We start from the raw sequence: 25,021 nt of genomic DNA, 5'->3' as shown, positions 1-25,021 counted from the left end.
TTCCGACAGTGGGTGCTCCACCAGATGTGGACCCCCACCTTCTTGGTGATGGCACGCCAAATCCCATTCTTCTGATGGGCGTTAACTTGCATGGATGCAAAAGACAAGACAGAAAACCATGTCCACAAGTTCCACATAAGAACAGGCATAGTTAACTACAAGTCATACAAGCCGATAACAACACGACTAGACCATCCTGTCCACCTATAGCACATAGCAGGCATTGAATAGGGGGACATTACTACTAACACTCATCACAAGGGTACCCATCACAATCACCATCTCACCCCTGCACTGACTAGTTAGTAGAGCAATGTGTTTTGTGTGACATTAGCAGTGTGTTTTTGTGACATTGACCAGGAACAGGAAGTAACTTATCACACAAAATGGCAAGTGATAGCTACACCAAATAGCAAATTTTGCACACATACATCCACAATTGCTGATGATCACAAGTTGCATATGGTCCCCACAGGTCACAACCAGGGCACAGACTGCTCATATTGCCAGGACAATATAAAATGAAGTCACATGTTGTGTACACAGAAATGCAAGCCTCTACATGTGTGTACCTATGAACATACACATGCACCTTCATGCTACTTTAAGAAGTGAGCATCAGTCACAAACGTGTGAAATATACTTCCATAACATTAGTGCACACAAAAACTATGTCAAAGTAAGACACACCTAGCCTTGCATTTGACATGTCCCACATCATGTCCAAAACACAGAGTCAAATATCATGGAACATCAGTGTACAACACACTGTTTGCAAATGTTCAATGGACAATCAATTAGGAGCATGCACAGAATGCATCAGAGCTGTATTAAGGTGCCAAAAAAGCAGTGTAATCATGGGACCTGTTAGGGATATGTAACACAAATAGTCAGAGTTGTAATGAGCACATCTGTCACAACTCTCCACCATGCCCCCAATGCCACTACAATGGTAAACACTGGGCATAGGCTCAAGTCGATGAACCTTCATAGTGAGGCATGATTTTTAACCCTGAAATGCTGTATATGGATACAGGGTTCGGCTACAGGCTCACACTTGCAGTGCAAAAGCTATTTAACAACAGTCCAGATGGCAATATTTACAGAAAGTGGCAATTGAAAAGGCAACTTTCTCTGCAGGCCGACCACACAAATCAATACATGGTACCATGTCCCAAAAGGTTAGATGCATCACAATACTTCTTGTATACCATAGCCAATGGCTGTCAGTGAGTGTGCAGAGCTTAGGGCCATAGAGTGTCATTAGCTAGCTTCAGTACTGTACTACAACAATGCAGGATGTGGCCACAGGTGTATGTGCAGATACAGAAAGGACACAAATATGGTGAGAAACCAGCAAACAACATACATCTACAACTCATGCTGTCATTTTACCACATATGACCACACATCAAGCACATCTGATGATGGGATTTACCTGGTGATGACTGTCACGACATCTCAGCTAACCATGTGCAACACTCACAAGGTGGGTCAGGGAACAATCTTTGCACACTCTCCACAATGTGTTAGGACTCTAAAATTGCCACTTCACATAGGTATATGCCCAGGAACTCAACCATTTAAGCACACAGATAGCACCTAAAGGGGTTTAAGGAGACATTCTGACATATTGTCTATAAGCCTAGGCTAACTAAATCAAAGCTTAATAGAGCTACAGAAACATATGGTGCTCTTACCTGGTGCACCATAGAGAGGTTCATTCAGGTGTAGGACCTTGTCCAAAAAAGCTCTCCAGCTCTTCCGGTGAGAAGGCAGGGGCCCTGTCACTTGTAGGATGTGGCATGATTGTCCTCATAGGCAGTACACATCAGCAGTACACAACAGCTCAGGTTGAGGAAGTCTTTTTGACTGCAGTGTCAGAAGTGAAGTGAAAGATTAAGAAGGTTATGGCGGTCTTGTCTGCCATGTGCGCGACTATCACTGCTGGCAGACACTGCTACTGGCCCAAGACTGCCACAGGCAGCAATCTTATCCAGTGGCTAAGTCTGCCGCAGTAGCATCTGCCTACAGTCATGATGACTTCTGCCGGCGATCATTTCCTATTGTGTAGTAGGTCAGGCAGTCACCATTTTAAAGCCTTTAGATGTTCGGAAAAGTTACTTAATGATGCCTCACAATGTGGAAAACATTTCTACAGCATAATCTTCAGCACTGGCATAGTCTAAAAATGTATTTTTGTCCTGATTGATGGATCATGTTGTCAACTGTTAAATTTCTGAAATCTTTGTTGGCTCAGGTACCAACCTCTCGGCCATGCACAAAATTGTTTTTTGGGGGCTTTTAATCACAGGCATTGTTTGATGTTAGTAGCACATAGTCTCACTGAAGTATCATTTTATATATACATATCTGAATTGAGGGAAGGGGTGACATGTAACTAATGTGCCACTTTTACCATTGTTGTGTGCTATGTATTGTGTTTTCGCTGTATCAAATGGCATGTCACAGTTTTTATGTGACCAATGTTGTGTAATTTACAAGGGACACAATGAGTGATAGACATACCTTCTTATGTTTTCTCACATACCCTAGAATGAAGGGGGTCAGACAACCTCCTCTGTACCATCCACTAGCCGACTTGCAGACCATGGCGAATAGACATGTAATACAAATATACAGCCTGGATAGGCAGACAATCAAGGATCTCTGTTATCAGTTGGAGCCAGATCTGATGCCTGCAATCAGTTATCCAAATAGAATACCACGCATTGTTCAAGTCATGTCAGTGCTGCACTTCGTGACCACAGACTCCTTCCAAAATGAAGCAGCCCTAACTGCAAGGATTTACCAGCCTATGTTTAGTCTGGTCTTGAAGGATGTACTCTCTGCAATGTTGGAAAACCTGGATAGCTTCATCCGATTTCTACAATGTGAAGATTTTGTCTATGTGAAAGCATAGTTCTATGGTTTGGCACACATTCGACACGTAGTGGGAGCCATTGATGGTACCATTGTAATCTTGGTCCCCCAGATGCCAATGAACAGGTCTATCAGAACAGGAAGATCTTCCACTCCATAAATGCCCAAGTTGTTTGTTTGGTGGATCTCTACAATTCCTAAATATGTGCATGGAACCAAGGTTCAGTCCATGATGACTTCATCATGCAGAACAGTGCTATCCCACAGCTGATGACACAACAGTACCCAGAGAGGGCCTAGCTGGTTGTACATTATATATGTCATGTGTGTTTTTATGCCATGTCTGTTGCCAAATGTGATGATGGCCTGGATTCATGTTTGCACACATGTCACAATGTCTTACAGGGAACTCTACCTACCCAAACCATCCCTGGTTGTTGACACCAGTGAGGAACCCAACCACGCCAGGGGAAGTCCGCTTCAATGAGGCCCATGGAAAGACACGGCGTGTCATAGAGCGGGCTTTTGAGCTCCTGAAAGAAAGATTCTGCAGCATTGATAAGTCTGGTGGAACCCTCCTCTACTTACCCACTAAAGAGTGTCAGATCATTGTGGCCTGCTGCATGCTCTACAACCTTGCCCTAAGGCAACCAACAGATCCAATACATCCCAAATGAATTGGTTGAGAAGGCTCTCTGTGTGACCATCAGACAGTGTTAAACACCGTCTGATTGTGTAATAAATAGAGATTGGTGATTATACACTTGTGTCATTGTGTTGGTAATGATCCCCAGCACAGCATGACACTACCTGTGAAATGTCCCTCTTCACATTTCCTTCTTATGAGTTAGTTGTGACCATGAAATATATTTCAGATTAAACTACTCACATAGATGAAAAATGACTATCATACATAGATAGTGTATTAGTTGTGTTTGTTTTCATGTGCACAGGAGATTAGGATAAATTTGAGCAAAGAAATAATGTTCAAACAGTGAAGGGATCAGTCATGGTGGATGTTATCATTTGAGTAGCTGCCACAACATTTGAAGTCCCAAGTCCAGTGTTCTTCTATCCTGGGAAATTGGAAAGTGGTTTTAGAGAAATCAACAGGGTGCATCTGAGGCACAAAAAAGGGATTCTATCAGTTGAGGGTTCCTACCTGCAGTGGTTGTTGTCTTGCCATCTCAATCTCCTGGTTGTTTGGGTGGACGTCCATGCTTGTGGGAAGGAGGGGTTCTTGAGCTGCAGAGGCAGGGGTGCCTGAGACATGTCCTTTCCCTGGCAGGGCCTCCATTTTACTGGCTGCCACAGATGTTGAAGGGGCTGGTGTAACTTGGCCAATTAAAGGGGTCTGGTGTTGTGGACGGTCCCCGCTAAGGGTGGTGTTGATGTCTCTCAGACCCTTCTTAGGGAGACCAGGTGGGCATTGTGGGCCTCCCACTGTTGCATGACTTCCTGGTGGTTGTCCATCTGCAGCTGCTTGATCTCCCCATCATGTCAGTGGCAGCTGTCCTTGGCATTCCTGTCAAGAGCTGCCCTATGCCAACAGACTATATAATTCTTATCCCCCTAGGTAGGGAGGTAGAAGGGACAGTTTAGCAGAGGACAGTAGCTGTGAGTTAGTGGCATTGTACTAGCAGATGTCCATAGCATTGCTGTCATTCTCACAGACTATACAATTGTGGAGCATTCAGGTGAGTATACTCCATTGTTTAGTTTACATGCAAGGCTATTTTCATTGTGGTAGAATGTGTTGGTTTTCTTAATAGTAGAACAGTGCCTGCTGGGAGTTGTAGTGCTGTCAGTCCCTGTACTACCCACACCATACACAGACACTGTGTCCCCAGGTGAGTTATGTTCACATGTAAGATGCCAGACATGAGTATTCGGACAGTTGCACACAGGTGTGGTGAGTGGGTTGACTGTTAGAGTAGCAAAAGGGTAGCAAAAGGTGATCAGTGACCATGCATGACAATACATTTTGGTGGCATTATTGGTGTAGTGACTTACCCAACTCAACTCCCGTAGGTATTCCTGTCAAGCCCTCAGGATGCAGAATGGCCAAGACCTTCCACTCCCATGATGTGAACCATGGGGGAGGAGGTGGGGGACCACTGACAGTCTTGTTGACTGCCAGCTGGTGCCTGGCTGACATTGAATGCATCTTCCCCCTGAGGTTGTTCCACCTCTTCCTGATGTCGCTCCTCATGTTAGGGTAGCTGCCTACAGAATTCACTCTGTCAACTATTCTCTGCCACATTTCCATTTTTCTCGCAAATGTAGTCTGCTGGACTTCAGCTCCAAATTTATGTGGTTCTACTCTGTTAATTTTAGCCACCATGTTTCTTAACTTGTCGTCAGTGAAACGGGGATTTTTTTGTGGTGACATGGTGGTGGTAACAACACAAAAATAAGATTATAGGCTATAGGTGCTGTGTGGCGAGGTGGTGATGGTTAGTAAATGATGCATGGAAGTGCTATTTCGTGTGGTGGATGTGTTGTGGAGGTGTGGAATAAGTGCTATGTTAAAGTTGGAGGGGGCTAATCTATGATTTTGGGTTCTGGCTACTATGTGTGGTGTTGTAGATGCAAAGGATTGATTGTGGTGTGTGAAGGTTTGTAGGTGTGTTGGTGTATAAATGTATGTCAGCTGTGTGGAATTTGAATCCATTCGGGGACAACTGTCAGGGCCTGCTGCACACACATGCACTCTTCACTTGAATCTGCAGCCATAGGGGCCCCCTCAATAAGAGACTATCCCCGATGTCCTGGCCTACCCAAGAACTTAATACCTCCATACCAGGACCCATGTTGCACCTTACTGGTGTCTTGAAGGGTGCTGGAGACAATAGCCCAGGAGTTCCCCACTGACATGGAACTGCAAGTAAGGGGCACTCCCCTGATTAACTTTGGGCGATGGTGGGATGGGCCCCATAAGACTCTCCTGGGGGAGATAGACCCTGCCTGACCACCTATTGCAAGACACAATGGACAGCTACCATTGTCCCTCTCTAGACTTTCGTTGTACCACTGCCCTAGCTACTCCGGGGGAACTCAGGACTTGTATCTGGGTAACTTAGACCCCCTTCAATGGCACAATTAGGTTGTACTGGATGCTTTTCAAGTTCTGGTGCCCTGCAAGAGCCAACCTGGCCACTGTCTGGGACCCCTGGTGGAGTAATGTGGGGCCAGTGCATTGGTTACCACACTGAAACTAACTGCTTGTACAAACCTTGGCTGGAAATTTCAGGTGCAGGTCCTTGCAACTTTAAGGTGCCTCCAACTCTCTGCACAACTTTTTGACCCCTCCCCCACTCCTCCCCCCCTTGTAGGTAGAAATCTCCCTCCAGTCTCTTCTATTTATCACAAGAGAGAACCACCCTCCCTCCATTCTCTTCACCCTGGACAGTGGTGGAGAACAACCAGGGGCACCATGATCTATCCCTTGAAACTCACTGCACTGCTGCCCTGCCTATAATGCCCAGTGGCCATACCTCTAGGAACAGCTCAGTGGCCCCCTTTGGCCTAAAACACCTGCGATGGACATGAGCAGCAAGAATGACCCACCAGCGCTGGCCCCTGCAACAACTCCCACACTCTCCATTACCCAGGATTACATGAAGAAATTCTTGACGGACATCGTCCAGGAGATCAACTCATTTATAAACTGACTTAAAGAGATGCCTCAATGATCTTTGAAGGGATGTGGCAGCTGTGGTAGCGAGAGTGGACGACTTGGAATATATTGCGGATTCCCAGGTGAAGGATCAAGAGGAGCTTTGGAGACAACTCAACACATTGGAAGAGCAACACATTGAGCTACAGACTTAACAGGAAGACTTGGAGAACCGGGGATGCCACAAAGCCTGCGTATCAGAGGCATTCCCTGCGGGGCTGAGGAAGATAACATAAAGCTCTTCACCAGAGACCTGCTGGAGTTCATTCGAGGTACCTCGGAGGGGGACACCCTGATCCTTGACGGGACACATCGAGCAGTAGCTGCGTCTGGACGGTCTGATATGACCCTCGATATCTTTACCAGTCTCCATTTCTTTCAGGGTGAAGAGGCAGTGCTTAAAGCAGCAAGAGGAAAAGCAGACTTAGGCCTTCATTTTGACTTTGGCGGTCTTTTTCCAAGATCGCCAAAGCCGCTGGCGCTAGAAGTCCTCCAGTACTGGTGGTCTTCTGCCCACATTTTGGGCAGAAGTCCTCCAGTAATTGTGCTGGCAGTCGGAGGTGCATGGGCGGTCCCACCACCGGCCCCTCCCTGCCAAATCGACTCCATCAGCCATATTGCGATTCCTGATGGCGGGGCACTGCCAGCAGTGGAAGCGCCCATTCCTGTTCCCTGCCGGACGACCTACCAGCTGGACAAGGTAAGTCAGGTGTCCGACAAGGGAGGATGGGGGGTGTTGTGTGTGCGTGTGTGGGTGCGTGTTGTTTGCATGTGTGCATGAATGTGTGCATGCATTTGTGTATGCGTGTGTGCATGGGTGTATGTATGTGTGTGTGTATGCGTGGTTGCATGCGTATTTGAATGTTGAGGTGAGTGCATGTATGAATGTTGGGGTGAGTGCATGTATGGATTTTGAGGTGAGTGCGTGTATGGATGTTGAGGTGAGTGCGTGTATGGATGTTGAAGAGAGTGCATATGTGAATAGTGAGGTGAGTGGGTTTATCGATGCTTGTCAGTGTATGTGTGTATGGATGCTTGTGAGTGTATGGGTGTATGCATGCTTGTGAGTGAATGCGTGTATGTCAGTATTGGTGTATGAGTGCATGCGAGGTGCATGAATGAGTTTATGCGGAGTGCGTGTGGGTGTCTGTGTGCGTACATGCGAAGGGTGCTGCACTAGAAGGAGGGAGTGAGGCACACTGCACTGGAAGGGGGGGTGGGCGTTGTTCTGATGGGGGTGGGGGATTCTGGTATGGAGGGTGGGTGGGGGGTTATTGGGCTGGTGTCAGAGTGGAGGAGTCGTCTGCCGGTGGCAGGAAAGAAATTTCCTGTCACCTGTAGCCTTTCCACCAGGGTAACCCTGGTGGAAAGCCGGCTTCAAATACCGCCAATGAAGCCCATCTGCAGTGAAACCGCCACCGTGACCCTGGCGGGCAGAAGACCGCCAGGGTCATAATGAGGGCCTTAGTCTTTTGTGGGCACACAATACAGATCTATCAAGACCTCTCTCCCCTGACTGTGAAAAAGAAGAGAGATTTCAAGACTGTAACTTAATACTCACACTCCCAGGGAGTAAAATTCCAATGGAGCCTCCCCTTCGACCTGCTGTTCACATAGAACGGAAAAAAGTGTTTAGTTTGCTTCCTCTCCAAGGCTAGATCAGTCCTTGGCCTTCTGCCCACCCCCCCCCATGCAGAGACACTTCAACTCCACCCTCTGTGTGCTTCGATGCTTGGCAAAGCAACCAAATGAGGCACAATGTCCTCCATTGCAATAGCTAGGGCTTGGGAGGCACGTCTGTTCAAGGCAAAGCTTACTGAGGAGATCCTCTCACCCTACATGAGGGATCAAGCAGGAGCTGACTATATTACGGGGGAAGCTCCAGGCACATGGAGTAAATAAGGCAGTGTGGTCCCTTTTATCACTCAAGCAAAAATACTACGTGGAGAGTGACAAAGTAGGTTCCCTGCTGGCACAGAGGCTACACCAACAGCATGCCAGATCACACATCATTAAACTCCAAACAGATAATTTTGGCTGGGCCGTCAAGGAATCAGACAAACAAGAGGCCTTTCTGGCTATGTACCAGTGCCTTCACTCCTCAGGGGGAGATGACCAAGCTGCCATAGCTTCTTACCTCCAGAGCTGCCCTTGGCAGCCACTACCCCCCAGTTTGGTTAAAGACCTGGAGGAACTGTTTTCTAAAGCTCAACTCCATAGGGCCCTTATGGAACTCCCTAAGAGCAAAACCCCAGGCCCTGAAGGCCTTACTCCGCCCTTTTGTATGGTTTTCACAATGCTAATTGAAGACCATTTGCTCAAGTTTTACAACTCTTTCACCCACGCCACGGGCCTTACATCAACTATGTCTAATGTGGAAATCACACTCTTCCCAAAGCTTGGCAAAGAGCCCAAGCTCTGGTCCTCTTACCGCCTGATTGCACTACTGAATAATGGTGCAAACATTTACACAAAAATGATGGTCAACCACTTATAAAGGGTTTGATCGATCCCGACCTGGTCGGCTTCATACAACACAGACAAGGTTCAGATAACGTCTGGCCTCTGGCTCATTTAGTCGAAAATGCCCTTGATGCATAAAACTATGAGATTGAACCTTATTACAAGCCATCTTGAAAAAGATATGGTTGAGGATCATCATGGTCAACAAGACCATGTCCTCCTATCCAGTGCCTTTTGCCTCCATCCAAGTGAATGGCCTGGCCAAATCCCAAGCACTCAATATCACGCTGTCACCACAACACCTTTGCCGTCTATTGATGCTCACCCCCTCCTAATGATCCTCCATTTCCATCCAATACCTAGTCCTAGCAATTACAAATTCCTTAGCCACATGGACGAGGGCTAATTGGCTGCGCTACCACAGGGCAATACTCAAAGATCTCCGGCGCTGGAGAATACTCCAGATTTCATGCCTGGGCCATACGAAAGCAGTGAAAATGAACATACTCCTCCGACTTGTTTACCTCTTTCAATCACTACCTACTCCTATCTCCTCAGATGACATCAAACAATTACAAGGAGACCTTCGCTCCTTCATCCAGAAGGGGAAGTGTCCCCAGGTCTCCACTGTGCTGCTTATGCTGCCAGGAAGCCGGGTTGGTCTTGCTTGTCCCAATATCCAAGACTACTACTGGGAAGCTTACTTATGTTGTGTCTCCAAGTGGGTGATGTGCGAGAACGAAACACTTTGGGAATACATGGATAGGGCTGTCACGTGCCACCTGCTCTGGGACTTTGCAAATCTCCTGTGGTGACTCTGCCCCCGTAGTACTTATATAGATACCCCAACATTCACAGTTTTGGAGATATGGGATAAACTGGTGGTGGCATGGGGATTGACCATGTTTCCATCCTCAAAAACTCCCAAAGCACATAATCCTGACTTCTCACCAGCTCTGCCTCGTAACTCCTTTCCTTACTGGGTGATGGGAAAATGTAGTATTTTACAGGATTTATTTCAGTAGAATAGTATTAAACCTTTTGACCAGTGTAAAACTGAGTTCTCCCTCCCTGAAACCAGTTGTCACCGATATCTACAGCAACAACAGTGGGCCATCAACCCCTCAAATGTCTTGGTTGCCACACTCACACTCACTCTTTTTGAAACATTTTTGGGGTAAATCAAGGCCTGGTGTCAAAGACATATGATGTCCTTTAGTGATCGTGCCTCCTCCCCTACCATCCCTACCATCCATCCATCCAGTGCAAATGGGCTCCAGACACCATACAGGATGTTACACAGAAACAATGGGAAAGGTTATGGAGGGACATTCCACAAATCCATAGAAGCATCACCCAGCAAAAGACAGCCTCTCTCCAGTGGTATTTCACGCAAGCTCATCTACATACTACCTACCCTAGGGCTTCCGCCTCATGCTTGCGCAGTGGAGCTCAAAAGGGTGATTTTTATCATATATGGTGGGCATGCCCATCTCTTGCCATCTTTTGGAAACAGATCGTAAGCCTCATCAAGGACACCAAAGGCTACCACGTCCCGATAGATTATCACACCATCATTCTGGGCTTTCGCCCAACAGTGCTGGCAGCAATGACATACACAGACTGGTATACTGCATATGCCACATGACTAGCATGGCCAAATAGCTTATAGCTCAAGCCTGGAAGTCCTCCTCCCCTCAATGGTGTCTTGGTTCACACAGATTTGGCACACCATGGAACAGAAGACTGACATGTCTCTTACAGACAAAAAGTTCCTGCACCTGTGAACACATTTGATCCAATACATGCCCTGCTTAGAATATCTCTACTTTCACCCCCCTAGGCTCCGAGCCCTACACAAGTTTGATCTGTTAGAATAGGGGAGTATATCCCCTCCCCCCGAGTGATGAAATACACTGAGGAAACACATCCGCTTGCTGGCCTCTCACCCGCCACACTTTGATTGAAGTGAAAATAAGATGGAGACCCCATGACCTCCCTGCCTTGTTTCCCCTATTGCTCACATGTTTTGTTTAATTGTTTTTCAACATCTCTCAATTAGTCTTATAATGCTGCTTTCACCAGAACATCATTACCTTGCCATTGGTGCCACTTTGATACCCAGCTGCTTCTATTCTTGCCTTTCCCCTTTGACAGCTGCAATTTTCAACTGTGTATTTAATGCACTGTTTTATTCATTGTGATGTCAAAGAAGTATGTATGTTACTCAATGCTCCCTTCTTCATGTAGAGGTGTATGTTTTAACAGGAAAAGGTTAAGTAACAGATTTTGAGCAAAATAAATCCTTTGCACATGGCGGTCACATCTTAAATGTCTAAGGCACACAATTTGATGTCCCTTACTTTTATACTGACATTGGTATAGGACCGACAAAATAAGCTATATGGGGCAGATTTTTCACATTAATTGCTTACAAGCTGATTTGATTATCTACTATGATTACTGTAGGAAATCGGATTCTTAGTTGAGAGGGTGGAAATGTTAAATTAAACAGATATATCTAAAAACACTTAGAAAATAATTGATTACCAAATTTCATATTACATTAGCATACAGATATATTGAATGCATGTTTATACATTTGACTAAATTTACCAATCTACATCTGCAAATACTGAAGAAACATGTTCTTCCTTTGGGCCCCTGCCTGAAGAATTAATGAACTATGTGACCTATTGATGTTACCTAGGCAAGCATTTAGCTAAACCAGATAATTCACATTTGTTTTAGTGCAACTTAAAATATGAATAAAGTAAAGATGCTAGAGAAAATAAATAATTGTTGGAAATTCAATGAGGTACAAGTAAGCATGTTGCAAAGAAAATGTAAAATCAAGGAGTTATTACATCATATTACATCATCAATATTCAAACCTACCATTCATGCCTCCAGAAATGGATAGTGCAAACAATCCTTATGTTGAATATCCCATATTTATACTTTTTGATGCAAACCAGTGCCAGCATAGGTTTGCGTCAAAAGGTTTAATGCCGGCTACCGCCAATCCAACGCTCCAGCCGGGCATCATATTTAAGGAATGACGGTTGCCAGCGCTGCGGCTTGATTAGCGGAAAAATAAATGACTCTAACCGGGAGCAGATGCGTAGGGAAGACTGGGGTATGTGCGTCAAAGAATGGTGCAAGTCAGGTTAGCGTTAACAAAAAATGACTCTAACCTGACTAGCGTCATTTTTTGACACATAACCTCCATGGAAATGACTCCTGTCTTAGCAAAGACAGGAGTCATGCCCCCCTTCCCAATGGCCATGCCCAGGGGACTTCTGTCCCCTGGGCATGGCCACTGGGCACAGTGGCATGTAGGGGGGCCCAAGTTAGGCCACCCTATGACACTCTAACAAAAAAAATATACTTACCTGCACTCTCCTACACTCACCATGGATGGGTCCCCCTATCCATGGGTGTCCTCCAGGGGTGGGCGAGGGTGGCAGGGCATGTCCCTGGGTGCAGGGAAGGGCACCTGTGGACTGCTTCCATGGTCTACCACCATGGAAAAGAGCCCACAGGTCCCTTAACGCCTGCCCTGACCCAGGTGTTTATTTTGTACGCAAATCGGGTCTTACGTCATTTTCCGGCTCCGGCTCCGCCTCCCAGCCGTGTGCCATTTTTGACTGGTTGGATAAATATGGCACACAGATGTTTAAGTCATTTTTTGGACAGGAACGTCTATCTTGCATGTCATTAACGCAAGGCGGTTTCACCGATCCAGAAAATGACGCACAATGAGATATTTTGACAATACCGGGGTCTAGCGTCAAAGTATAAGTATGATCTTAGTTTTGCGGTGAATTTGCGTAAAAACAAAATTACGCCAATCCGGCGCACGCAGAGTATAAATATGCCCCTATGTGTGCCCACTGCACACACGAAGACTGGAACAAAATGGACTTTTCCATCCTGGGGTAGGTAAAAACTGTAAGATTCTCCTCTTCTATGTTAAAAGTAGTAAAATCATTTGGGTACATTCTTGATCCTGCCCCCACACTAATACTAAGAAAGCAACAGCCTTTAATATATGTCTTATGATACTGCTATTTTTTAACTCTGTGTCTTGGGACACCGCTGTCTGAGCCCTGGTAAATATGTGCCTACCTATAAAAAATAGTTAATTGTGTAACTGCTAATTGGCTTATTTACCTGTCTTATCACTTACAGAATAGAAAGGTATATGTCATCTGTGGACTGCAGCACTTATTGTACTATTCTCTAGTGTAACACGCAAAACATGGCTTCAATGCTATCAATGTAGCCTGCAGTTTAAACCTGTATGTGGCCTTTCAAAATACCCCTTTCAACAGGGGGATAACCTTTATTTTAAATGTTCACATGTCACCCAATATAGACCTTGTATCCCACAAGGTAGGGTGCATAGTATTTGGAAATGTGACATTTAGTAAAGTAATGTCATCATGGTTCTGCAGTGACAAGCCCCCAAAAGCTATTTTCACTGTGGAAGATCCTGGCTGTCCTATGAGAAAACTAAAGCACAGAGTAAAATACAAATTCTGGGATCTCAAGTTTGGGAGCAGCTAGGAAGCACTATTTGTAATATTTATTAAAAAAACAATTCAATAGACAAGTTCGATTTTTAATAAATACTTGGGAAATTTAACTTTTAGAAAGTTACCTTTGTCTGGCACGAAGCGCCTTTCGGGTAATTAACATTAGCTCTCCAGCAGCTTCACCTTAATGAGGAAATACAAAATGCTCCTAAAGCAAGGACAAGGGGGGTGTTTTTCTGAATCGGGCAGAAAGACCAGTTGAGATGGGCCCAGGAGATTAATTAACTTCAAACAGGCCTGCCCTGTCACAAGTAAATGTCACGCAATACCTGGCATGGATGGGCCTTTGTCCTCCTGGTCAAGCTGACATCAAGCAGTGAGAGATAAGCTACCCCCAAAACTGGGTTTGAGTAACCATGGAGAAGGGGACATCTAATTTCTATGCCGAGGTGAAGCTTTAATTCCACCAGTTTAATATCTCAAAACAAAATGTACATGAACTTATCATGATTACACCATTAGACCATGTAGCATAATGAGACTACTGTTTGGGGAGAAATTGTAAAGTGAGTTGTTCTGTTCTGGCAATTTTTAAAGTGAGTGGCATTGTTTTGAACATGAGAAATTTCTTTAACACTAGCAGCCAACAAACATTTTAGGTTGTTATTGTTTTACCCAAGAAGATTGTTTGGTAAATTTTTGAGCTCCAATGTTTTGGACGTAACGAACCAGAAAGTCACAATTACATATTGAAGTTGAAGTTTTACTCGAATGGACTGGTCAGGTCCTTTGTCATTTGAGTGTGAGGTGCATTTTGCATAATTCTGTAAACTTTTGCAGTAATTTCATATGATTATGCTCCATCAAATTATGTGAGTTTCAAGCACCACTACTCATTATCTAGGCCCCACCCCTGAGTGAGAGCACAGGCTCTGCACAAGGGGAGAAGGCTTTCCCCCTCTTGAATTTTTGGAACAAAGTGCAATGTCGGTTTGCTTGCAGTATGGAAAACAGGAACTGCTACAAAATGGATAGGGTGATCCTGGGAACTTTTAACTCATTGATTAGGCAGGAGCTAGAGGTCACTCCCACCCACTAGCTGGTGCCAAACATAAATGTGGCACCCCAAGACACCATCTCCAGAAAACCATCTGGAAAGGTAGAAGAACAGAACAAAGGCTGCACCTCATGTTTGAAACCTGTAAGAAGGCCTGAAGGGTTGGACTTGCTCCCACTTGTACCCAGGAAAAAGAAGTGGACTCCAAGGGTCAGTTGACTGACCTACTGGTTGGACCCAAGAACATGTACAAGCTGCAGCAGGTCATTTCTAGGAAGTGCTCAGCTGAATAGTAGTAACTGGACTCTGTTTGTGGCCTCTGCTGAAGTGAGTTGTGACCCTCAAGTGCTGTTCCTAAGACTCTAGAAGCATTGGTTGTGGCTAACTTGACTTCTTCTAAAATTTCTGAACAGATAGGACCTAAAAAAGGCTTGGACTTTCAGACTTCTCGATGAGTAGGTCCAACCACCCAAGCCAAACTGGCTAGGGCACAACTTCACTGGGATAAAGAAACAGGTTTCTTCAGCTTGATGCTTCCCAGCAGCAGCAAATTAATTTCAACAGGTCTTCAGCAAGGAGGAATCCTCCCATGTGAAGCTCATCATTGGGTACAGCCTGCAGACTTGTTCCATTGTAGGATCCTGAGTTCCAAAAATGAAACTAAGTCCGAACAAAGAAAACTTGAATGCGCGAAGAGAAGGTTTTTCTGGGTATAAAATCAGAGTTTTCCTACTGTGAGCTTTTCCCACCAGCACAAATTGCTTCAGCTGGACCTCTTACAATAGCTTTACAGCCTTGTGAAGCTCTTTTCAGATACAGCTCGCAGCCTTGGACCACTGAAGGATTTCGACTTCCATTTCAGAGACTGAGTCCCAAGGCAAAATCTCTGACTGCGATGCACCTATTTAGTGTATGTGACAACCCTTTATCACAGTGAGCCTGAAATTGTGCCTAGTTCCCAGCCAACTACAACCATAGACTATCATTGGCACTTAATATTTTCTTGCCACCTTTTCACCCAGATCTTTAAAAATTAATATCTTTGATTCCCCTTATTGGGTTGTTGCCATTTTGGTTGCCATTATGTTTATTAAAAGTCTCTCTGTACCTATAAATTGGAGTGGAATTTCTATTGCTGTATCTTTGACGTTTTAACAGTGTTGGTACTTCTTCATGTTTTACATATTTTCTTTAAAATAAGCCTATCTGCTCTATACTAATACTACCAGGAGTTATGCTCAGGTTTAAATTACTGAACTGGTTAGCTGTACCTAACAGGTTAGTCACTTTATACTTTTAGTGGACCTAATTCAACCCAATAAATAATTCACTTTTATACAGTGGTCATTCCAATGCAGTACAGGTTTTGTGGGGCTCCATTGCACCACTGAAACCTGTGGTACACTCTGCGGCCAGTCATGTCACCACTGCAGGCATATTTTATCATACCACTTGTACAATGTAAGATCTTCACTTCATCCTCGTCATAGAAAAGTTGTTTCTTAAAATACTGGTGCCTGACTTACAAGTTGTTCTCCACAAAAATGTTCCCCCTTACTGAATTGCCATCCATGTGAAATAAGAAGCGTAAAAAATAAGAAAATCCACCAAGTTAATGTTCACGTATTCCGAAATACAAATTCCCTAAAACAATACTTCTCTGGGACACCTATCGCTACTTGGTTTTCCCTAAATGATGATGTAAGGAAACAACAGTTCCCACTGGGAGACACCAGCCTCACAGTGGCAGTCCGACCACCGCAACTGTGGCAGACGGACCGCCGCATTACAACCCTACCGCAGTTCCTACCAGGATCACTGTTACGGACGTTGTGATGGCAGTTGGAGTTGTACCCAGCCAGGGATGTATTAAACTCTGGCTGATTAGAACCTTCACTTTCCGCCTGCCTTTTCAGGCAGGGTCCCCGCCATTAACAGGGTAGTGGAAAGCCAGTGCTTGGGGACCACAAGGGGGCCCGTGCATTGCCCATGCCCAGGCCATGGGCAGTGCAGGGGCTGCCCGGCCCAGCACCGTTGGAATGGCCACTGTCTGCTCCAGTGAGGGTGCTGGAGTGATAGAAAGTGATAGAATATTGGCCTTGGCTCCATTTAAGGAGCCAAGGCCAATATCCTAGTACTGTTCTCGCCAGTCAGTCTAGCGAGAACGCATATTACAATGTTCCCACCGGTCAGCCCAGTGAGAACAGTGTAATGCTCTCGGGGAGGATGCCACTAGTATGGCAGTGACATCCTCCTCATGGCTTTGGCAGTCCAGTTTTAGGACTGCCAAAGTCGTACTGAGGCCCTAAATCTCTCTGGGCCTCACAAAATAAATCCGACCTTGTGTAATGTAACTGGTGCTCATTAAATATGTTCCAATGTCCTTGCGCCGAGTTTGTGGTACAGAAAACTGCAAAAATAAAACAAACACTTTTCAGTAAGCATTTTAGCACCCGTCAATTCTATGGGTCCCTGAACTAATCTCTAATAACACTGATTCACACTTTTGCCCTATATCCACATTTACTTCCTCTGCATTGTTGTTTAAGTAAAGAAATCTATGTATTGCAGGAATAAGATAACTGTATAGTGTGAACCAGGCAATAGGCAGCCCTTAAGTGAAAATGATCTTTTAGAGCTCTTTATGCATGCCGTGCCTAGCTTTTTGTAAAGCTCCTTTTGTCTCACAGTGAACAATGAACTACAAGCAAATGCTCGTAATAGTCACGCTATGTCACGTAAAACAGTTTTGTGCAGCATTCCATGTATATTGTATTAAAAAAAACATGAAAATTGCTAAAAGCAACTAAAACAAACGGAAGGAATGTGTTATTATATTTGATGATTCTTTTAACTTTTTCTGATGAAGTAAATCGTGAACACATACCCACAGTACTTGTTGTGCTTGTAGAGACCAGGGTGTATCCTGTGGACTCGGTGGGGGCTGGCCTGGTTGCTTCAAAGAGATTATTAAGAGAATATTGTTGAAAAATGTTAAATCAAATATTATACAACTCATGTTTCCAATATTCCTGATAATTGCACAATATATAACTAGTAACCGTTGATTCAAGACAAATACATTACTCTAGTTATCCTAAATTCTTCAAGCATCTTATTCCATTATAAAATCAACACATGGTCAATTGTTGCAAAACGTAAATAAAAACAAACATTATTTAAACTCAAAAAAATGATTCCGGTAAACATAATTAATTAATACCACATTCCAAAAATGTTAAACAAGCAGTTCACTCATATTATCCCTATAATTAATGTAACTTCAACCTTCACCAATTATTTACAATTAACTAGAAAAATAACTTTTTACAGGGGAACCATGATAAACAAATGTAATTATGAACATTTTAATACAACTGAAATAATTTCTGAAAATGATTAAATATATGCAGATTTACAGTCTGTATTGTCAAAAGCAAAGCAGCATTGGACTCCAATTCTTTCTTCCAATGTATTGACTATTCTTTAAATATTTAACTTTAGAAATTATGGACCAGATGAAGCAAACGATTTTACCCATTCTGTGTCTATGGGAAAATGTGTTCCTACATATGGCCCCATGTCAGTATCCAGACAATTGTAGGACTAAAAAATATGAATAAAACCTAGTATATTAACCCTTTGCTGCAAACAGGGAGTGACTGAGTGTTGTATTTATCACAAGTAAAGTTTTGTATAAAATGTACATTCTCTATTTCCCCGTTCCTTTTATTTTGAAGACGTCTGCCCGTAGGTTGGTCAAGTGCACCATTCCATTCCTCTTCCATTTTCCCCTTGTCTTCCCAGTTGGTTCCTACCAGCATTCCATAACCGTTGCTGTGACAGTTGACAGCTGTGAGGAGAAACGCTAGCTATTGGTTGTGGCTGGAGGCTGTTTTTAATTCTTCTTGCCAATAAATTATTACATAAAGAACCTTAACGGAACTAAGAAGTATTTATAATACTGTCCCAGTGGTGGAAGCTGAAATTGCCGTCTTGTAACACAGTAACAACCATTACAGTGAAGATGGAGATATGGAGTTGGGGCAGGTAATTTTACACCTGTCGCACAGAGAGTGCACACTTCCGCAAAAATAGGATAATTCCATGGCAGCTTTCCTATGTAAATGTATGGCACTTCTACCTTCACAAGATGTGTATCACTTGTAAAGATTATGCCGATCCCAGGGACAATCAATTTAAGACTGTCATTATGCTAACATGCACCAAACGGACTGCTTGAGCACACCATGATCCAATGAGTCACAAGTGACCTCGAAATAAGGCATTATATGGCACTGTGGATTCAAATGGGGCATTGTATGAATTGAATTGGAGTCTGTCCCATGCCGATGAGAAGATCCCCAAAAGCTGACACAATTCTCCATTTTCCCAAATGGAACATACTGAGAGAGCTCCGTTTCTGAGTGAAGCAGATAACGCTCATCACCCATGAGGCGGTCTGCATACTACCCACTGCTTTCACTCCTGTAGTTAGCAGTGGAAGAACCTACTATGGGGTTATGTTCACAGGTTTCTCAGCTGTGTAGCCAGAGATCACTATAGTGGGTACATAGGAGCACAGCCAATACTGATTTGCATGAGGCAGGCTTTTCTCCAGAGTGGCACAGTGGGCACATTAGACAAAAACATTGGGTTAGATTGCTACCCCGAATGATTGGTAGACTTTTTGCAAGCATTCTTGCCATCAAATGTTGTATTAATTAGTTCCAGCATCAAACATTTCCCCACATATTCTTGGATCTCTGTGATAGTATCAACATTAGGATAGATTTTGATTGAAAGCATATCTCAGTAACCATGATTGAGACATACTGCTGCCAAACCTGGGAACCACTACTTTTATCACTTTTATAAATGTACCAAGTAAACTTGACAAATCAAGGGCTCTCAAATTACCAATTAGTCTTCAAACAAGAATACAGACTCAGTGTGAAGTACATATACTATTTCATTTTCTGTGGGTATCCTCATTTTTCTAAAGTCAAAGGGTACCACTGTGTGAAGTTCTTTATAGCACAGAACTCCACACAAAGGGAATGGAGACTCCTGTGCAAATGAACATTTTTTTGGTGGGAAAAACATATTTTCCTGTGAAGAAAGCCCCTTTACTTTGCCCCGGTAAATTTGTGGGTGATCTGTTCCCCTTCACATCTTGGAAGTGGAGGTACAACAGCTATAGTGTGAGCACATTTTCATTATTTTGAGGGTGGGAAGGAGGTTGAGAACAGTTTGGGAATACCCTCACACCTACAATGCTGTGGGTGTTCCCAAAGTTTCAAGACAAACCAGGTCTCACAATGTCCACTCCTTAATCCTTCAAAAGCATTCCTACTGTGAATTTCTCTACAATGGTGGCAGAGAAATTCATAGTAGTAAGCAAGTTTATGCCTGACAGGAAGCACTTTGTGAACTCTTGACAGGCGTACATAAGTTATCTTGAATTGTAAACTTAAATGTACACCTAAAAATACCTTTGTGAGTAGTTTCCATAGATCACAGAAGGCATACAAACAGCAATTTGAAAAGAGTTTCACAATCAAAGTGACAAGACAATTTTGCAGAGCCCTAAGGAACTGTCCATGTCACAGTCATTGAACAAAAATAACAAGACACAAATGCAATATGTTTGTATATAAGAACATAATTTAACTATTGGAAAGGTTTGTGATAATCACTTTAATGAGAAACAGTGGGAACAGGGACGATCGACATTACCAAAGTCTGGCAACAAATCCAACACAATATAGACCCCAGTGCTGCCTTCATATATCTGCATCCTGTGCTAAACTAGTCCACTTAACACAACCATTTAAATTATGAAATCTGTCATTAAGGAAATCATTAAATATCAAGAATATTTGGTGACTGTGGAGACTGTTGTAACTGGCTCGTAACGCATGCTTTAGCAGATTCAGATGAGGAAGGAGGATCACAGGGGAAGGAGATAGATGAGTTGGCAAGAATGTCAGTAAGAGTGGGGATACTGCAGACAAGAAACTGGGGAACACAGTTGCCACACTTCAAAGATCGCTTAAAAAGTGGCATAAGACTGAGTGTAGATCTGGCTCTTGTTTGATCGTAGAAAGGTATTAATATATTGGGAAGTTTGTCCAAGAATCTAGAAAACCTGTCCTTAGAGAGTTGGTGAATGATTGCTAGGAAATTGTATCCACCACAATCAGTTGTAAACCCACTGGTTGCACAACTTGTCTAGAAGGAAAATAGTTTCCAATAGTTTTTCATATTATTGCCAAAAAATTTGCTGAACATACAAGCTGATTGCTCCTAAACTAATTCCTTTATATCTGAACTTTGTAAAAATCTAGCTCAGGGGTTGATGGGCCACCTTTTCTGAGATTAACGCTAGTAGAGTTCAAAGAAAATCATTTCAAGCTACTAATATTATTAGTGTTGTAACAGTGGCCACTTCAGACATGATCATGTTAGTGGCCACCCTATGCAAAATTACTAGAAGTGATCACCACAGTGCATCAGGTAGGGTTGCCAGCAGAAATGTAAAAAAGGTTCTATCACTTTGGGCTGTCTTTACATAGGTAATACATACCAGCCATAGTGCAATGGTCATGGCACCAAGGTAATTATAATAATTGTAATGAGGCTCACCCATGCCACATCATTTATCACTCAAATATCAGCTTAAAATATTTTAAAAATTCTATATTTTTCTTCAAATATCAGTTTATGTGTTCTGAAAATACACACGTTTTCATCTCGAATACACACCTTCCAATTTTGATATAAATAATTTCAATTAAGCAAAAGCTTCTACTTTAGTAGGTTGGGATGCACACAGGAAAGCTACTTACAGGTAGCTGAAGAGCAACCAGTAGCTCACCAGCTATTTACCGGAGAAGCCTGTTCTAGTAAATAATTAAACATGTTCTTTTCAGTATTCAGTGCAAACAAATGTTGTTGTAAAAGCATTGACTTTTTTAGGCAGAAAGTATGATGTTATTACATTTCTCTAAACTCTGGCGAAACGTATGTTATATTCCAGGTAGGAATTTCATCTCTGTGTTTCACCCAGCTAAGTTTACATCAATTCTATCTCTGCCGCTCTTTCGAGATCAAGCTGCATTGAATTTAATTATCACTGTTCAAGGTATTCTTAAAGGCAAACATAGATTCAAAATATGGGAAAATAATAACAGGGTTCATAGGGAAGCACAGATTAATGATTTAGCAATTTGGTGTATGGAGCAGTATTCAATGCATGCCATCTTGGCCCGCTGTCTGTACCATCAGTGTACACCATCAGCCTTACTCTGAGTTTATTTTGTGTAGTGCTACTGGAATACACCCGAGGGTGACAGTAAGTCTTGCAGTGGTGGGGAGTGCCTGTTTCCACCAGGGAGACTAGAGGGCCTCAGGGCCTGACCCTGATGCTCTGAGTCCTGCTGGCCCTCAATTCAATTCAATGCCACTGATTCTTCACTACCACATACAGAACCAAATAAAAAATATTTTATTATCACACACTGGAGAATGAATGGTTCGTGCAATTAGTGGCTTTGCACGGGCATATGTCTAGAGCACAGTTATAACTGCCACTTGCTCCCAGTATACACATGTGTAAAGAAAAGTTACTTACCTTTGGTAATACTTTTTTGGGTAGATACTCTATCTAACTGCAGATTATGCACCTTAGAATATTCCCCAAGTTCCAGACTGGATTCCAAAAGCAGTACCACTGTACACCCAGAGGAGGCATCAGGTGTTTCCGCCTCAACGTAATCCACGTGGGAAGTGATGTGAATGTTGTCTATATAGGTGCCGACATCAGTTTCTTTCGTGACTATATCCACACCAAATATTCAGAGCCATGACTAAACAATTTCTGAACAGTGTGCAGAGTCTGACAAGGCTTTCCAGGTGAGGAGCCCATTTTGCAGAAAGGGGAGAAGGTAAGGGTCAGTGAGGAATCTGTGGTTAGAGTCTCTACCAGAAAAAGTGTTACCGAAGGTAAGTAACTTGTTCTTCTGATAGAGACTTCTGACCACAGATTTCTCACTTAAAAATAGATAACCAAACAATACTCCCCCGGAGATGGGTATGCAAACAGACTCAAACCAGATAGTCCTGGAGGACCAAAAGGGCAAAATGCCCTTCTTGGCGAACCTGACTGTCCCAGCAGTAATGCTTCTTGTACATATGGAGCAGGGCCCATGTGGAAGTTTGGCAGAGGTCTAGGACAGGTACCCTTTGAGCTAACAGAGTAGGAGCACCATTGGCCATGGTGGAATGGGTCCAAAAGTCCCCATCAAGCTACTTTTTAGCTAGTGCATAACAGAGCTTGATGCAGAGCACAATCCTTTGAGAGATGGTCCATTTCTGCACCGCCTTGCTGTTCTTTGCTCCAGTGGAGCCAATGAAAAGTTGATTATCCACCCAGTGGTCTTAGGTATGATCTATGTTAAAAGAGGGTCCAGACAATGTAATCTATCCTCTGACTTATAAGGATGAGATAGAGTAAAAAAATTTGATAGGGTGATGTTTTGGCCAACGTGAAAGGGAGCCACCACTTTCTCTGGGTAGGAGCAGGGATATAGACGTATAACCAAAAAAATATAAAAATCTCTGACTCTCGTGGCTGATGTAATGGTCATCCTGAATACTGTATAAGGGGTCAGTAGACGCAGGGGACAGCTATGTATGGGCTCTAATGGACAAGACACGAGGAACGTCAGAATCAGATTGAGGTCGCAATGGGCCATAACAAAAGGGGTAGGAGGAAACAAGTATTGTAAGCCCTTAAGGAAATGTGTAAAAAAAGATGACTTGAACAGTGGGGACAGATCAGGGAATCGCAAGAAAGCCAAAACAGCAGAAAGGTAACCTTTAATGGTTCCAAAGGCAAGGCCCTGCCGGGCCAACAACAGCTTTTTTTCCCAGCAGCAGGCATATACAGCCTTTACTGAGGGATGCCTGACTGCCAGAATGACATCACAAATCTCATAAGGAAGACTAAAATCAGTCAATCTCCACCGCTCAATCTCCATGAATAAAGGTGGTTTACACATGTTCAGGTATAGAACCCTACCCTGTCTCTGTGACAGATGGTCCTCCCAAAGGGGCAGCCTGATCGGAGAATATATGCTCATGCTCAGTTCAGAATGATGAACTTTCCTAGAGCCACCATGGTGACTTGGTCCCGGCCAATACTGATGTTCTTGAGAAGCAAGGACAGGAGTGGCATTGCTAAAAAGGCGTATAAGAGTCCCAGCTGTCAGTTCATTGAGAACGCATCTCCGAGCAAAAGGTGCTTTGGAAACTTCAATGTGCAGAAGAGCTCACACTGCATTACCTCGACAGTGGCAAATAGATCTAGACAAAGTTCTTCTCAATCTTGGAAGAAATCTGGTGCCACCTCTGCTTTTAGATGCCATTCATGATCCGCAAGGCATCAACAGCTGATTTTGTCTGCCATGGCTTTCAGAGATCCTGGCAGGGGCACATGACTAGAAAGGTTTCTTGGTGCTCCAGCGACACCAGAGGTGCAGAGGCTCCTGGTACTGGGTCCTAGACCCCATTGTGCCCTGTTTGTTGCACTACCAAATGACAATAGTGTTGCCGATTATCACCTCAACCAGCCTTCCGTTGATGGATGGGAGGAAGGCTTTGAATGACAATCAATAGCTTTCAGCTTCAGAGCATTGATGCAGAGCTGAGATTCTTCTGGTGACCAAAGAATTATGATTTTCTCATCTCCAAATGGCCACCCCAACCCACAAATGATGCATTTATCCGCTGATCCAATTGTAGTTCGTCAGCCACCTCTGCAGAACCTTTGCAAGCATGTTCGAAATCTGGACCAGGTTGGAGAGATTCCCCTGTTGTTGTGCCTAGTGGGACTTCAAAACCCACTGCAAAGCCTGCATATGCCGTTGAACAAACTTCACCAGCAGGAAGAAGACCATCAGACCCAGGAGCCTCAGAGGCAGTCTTACTGAAATCCAGGACTGAGGTTAAAAAATCAGAATCATAGCATGAATATCCTGAACTTTCCACTCCAAAGATAAGGGGCAAAACTGCACAGTGTCCAGAATGGCTCCGATAAAAGGGAACATCTGAGAAGGAGCCAGGTGTGACTTCAGCATGTTGATAGTGAACCCCAGCCAGTACAGAAGATTCACTTTAGGCTGGAGGTGGGTGACGACTGCCTAGGGAGAACCCACCTTCAACAGCCAGTCATCCAGGAAGGGGACGATTGCAAGCCCTGACCTCTGCAGGTGTGCTACAACCACCGCCATCACATTTTTGAACGCCTAAAGGGCACTGGTGAGACCAAATAGGAGCACAGCATACTGGAAATGATCATGGCTGATATGGCTGTGAGCCTGCAGGAAGGGAGTG

General features: G+C 43.9%; 1 protein-coding gene across 50 annotated transcripts in view; it reads right to left on the bottom strand.

The window, feature by feature from the left end:
- Window positions 1-25,021, bottom strand: part of LOC138288307 (mucin-19) — a 1,675,551-nt gene that overhangs the window by 457,758 nt on the left and 1,192,772 nt on the right. For all 50 annotated transcript variants that reach the window (XM_069229764.1, XM_069229784.1, XM_069229763.1 and 47 more), the window contains one exon: window positions 17,511-17,579. In XM_069229764.1, coding sequence (XP_069085865.1) covers window positions 17,511-17,579 — 69 coding nt within the window. The remainder of the gene's footprint in view (window positions 1-17,510; window positions 17,580-25,021) is intronic.

The sequence above is a fragment of the Pleurodeles waltl genome, chromosome 4_1 (genome assembly GCF_031143425.1).
Source record: "Pleurodeles waltl isolate 20211129_DDA chromosome 4_1, aPleWal1.hap1.20221129, whole genome shotgun sequence".
Classification (NCBI taxonomy): domain Eukaryota; kingdom Metazoa; phylum Chordata; class Amphibia; order Caudata; family Salamandridae; genus Pleurodeles; species Pleurodeles waltl.
This window is presented reverse-complemented; position numbering and strand designations above follow the sequence as displayed.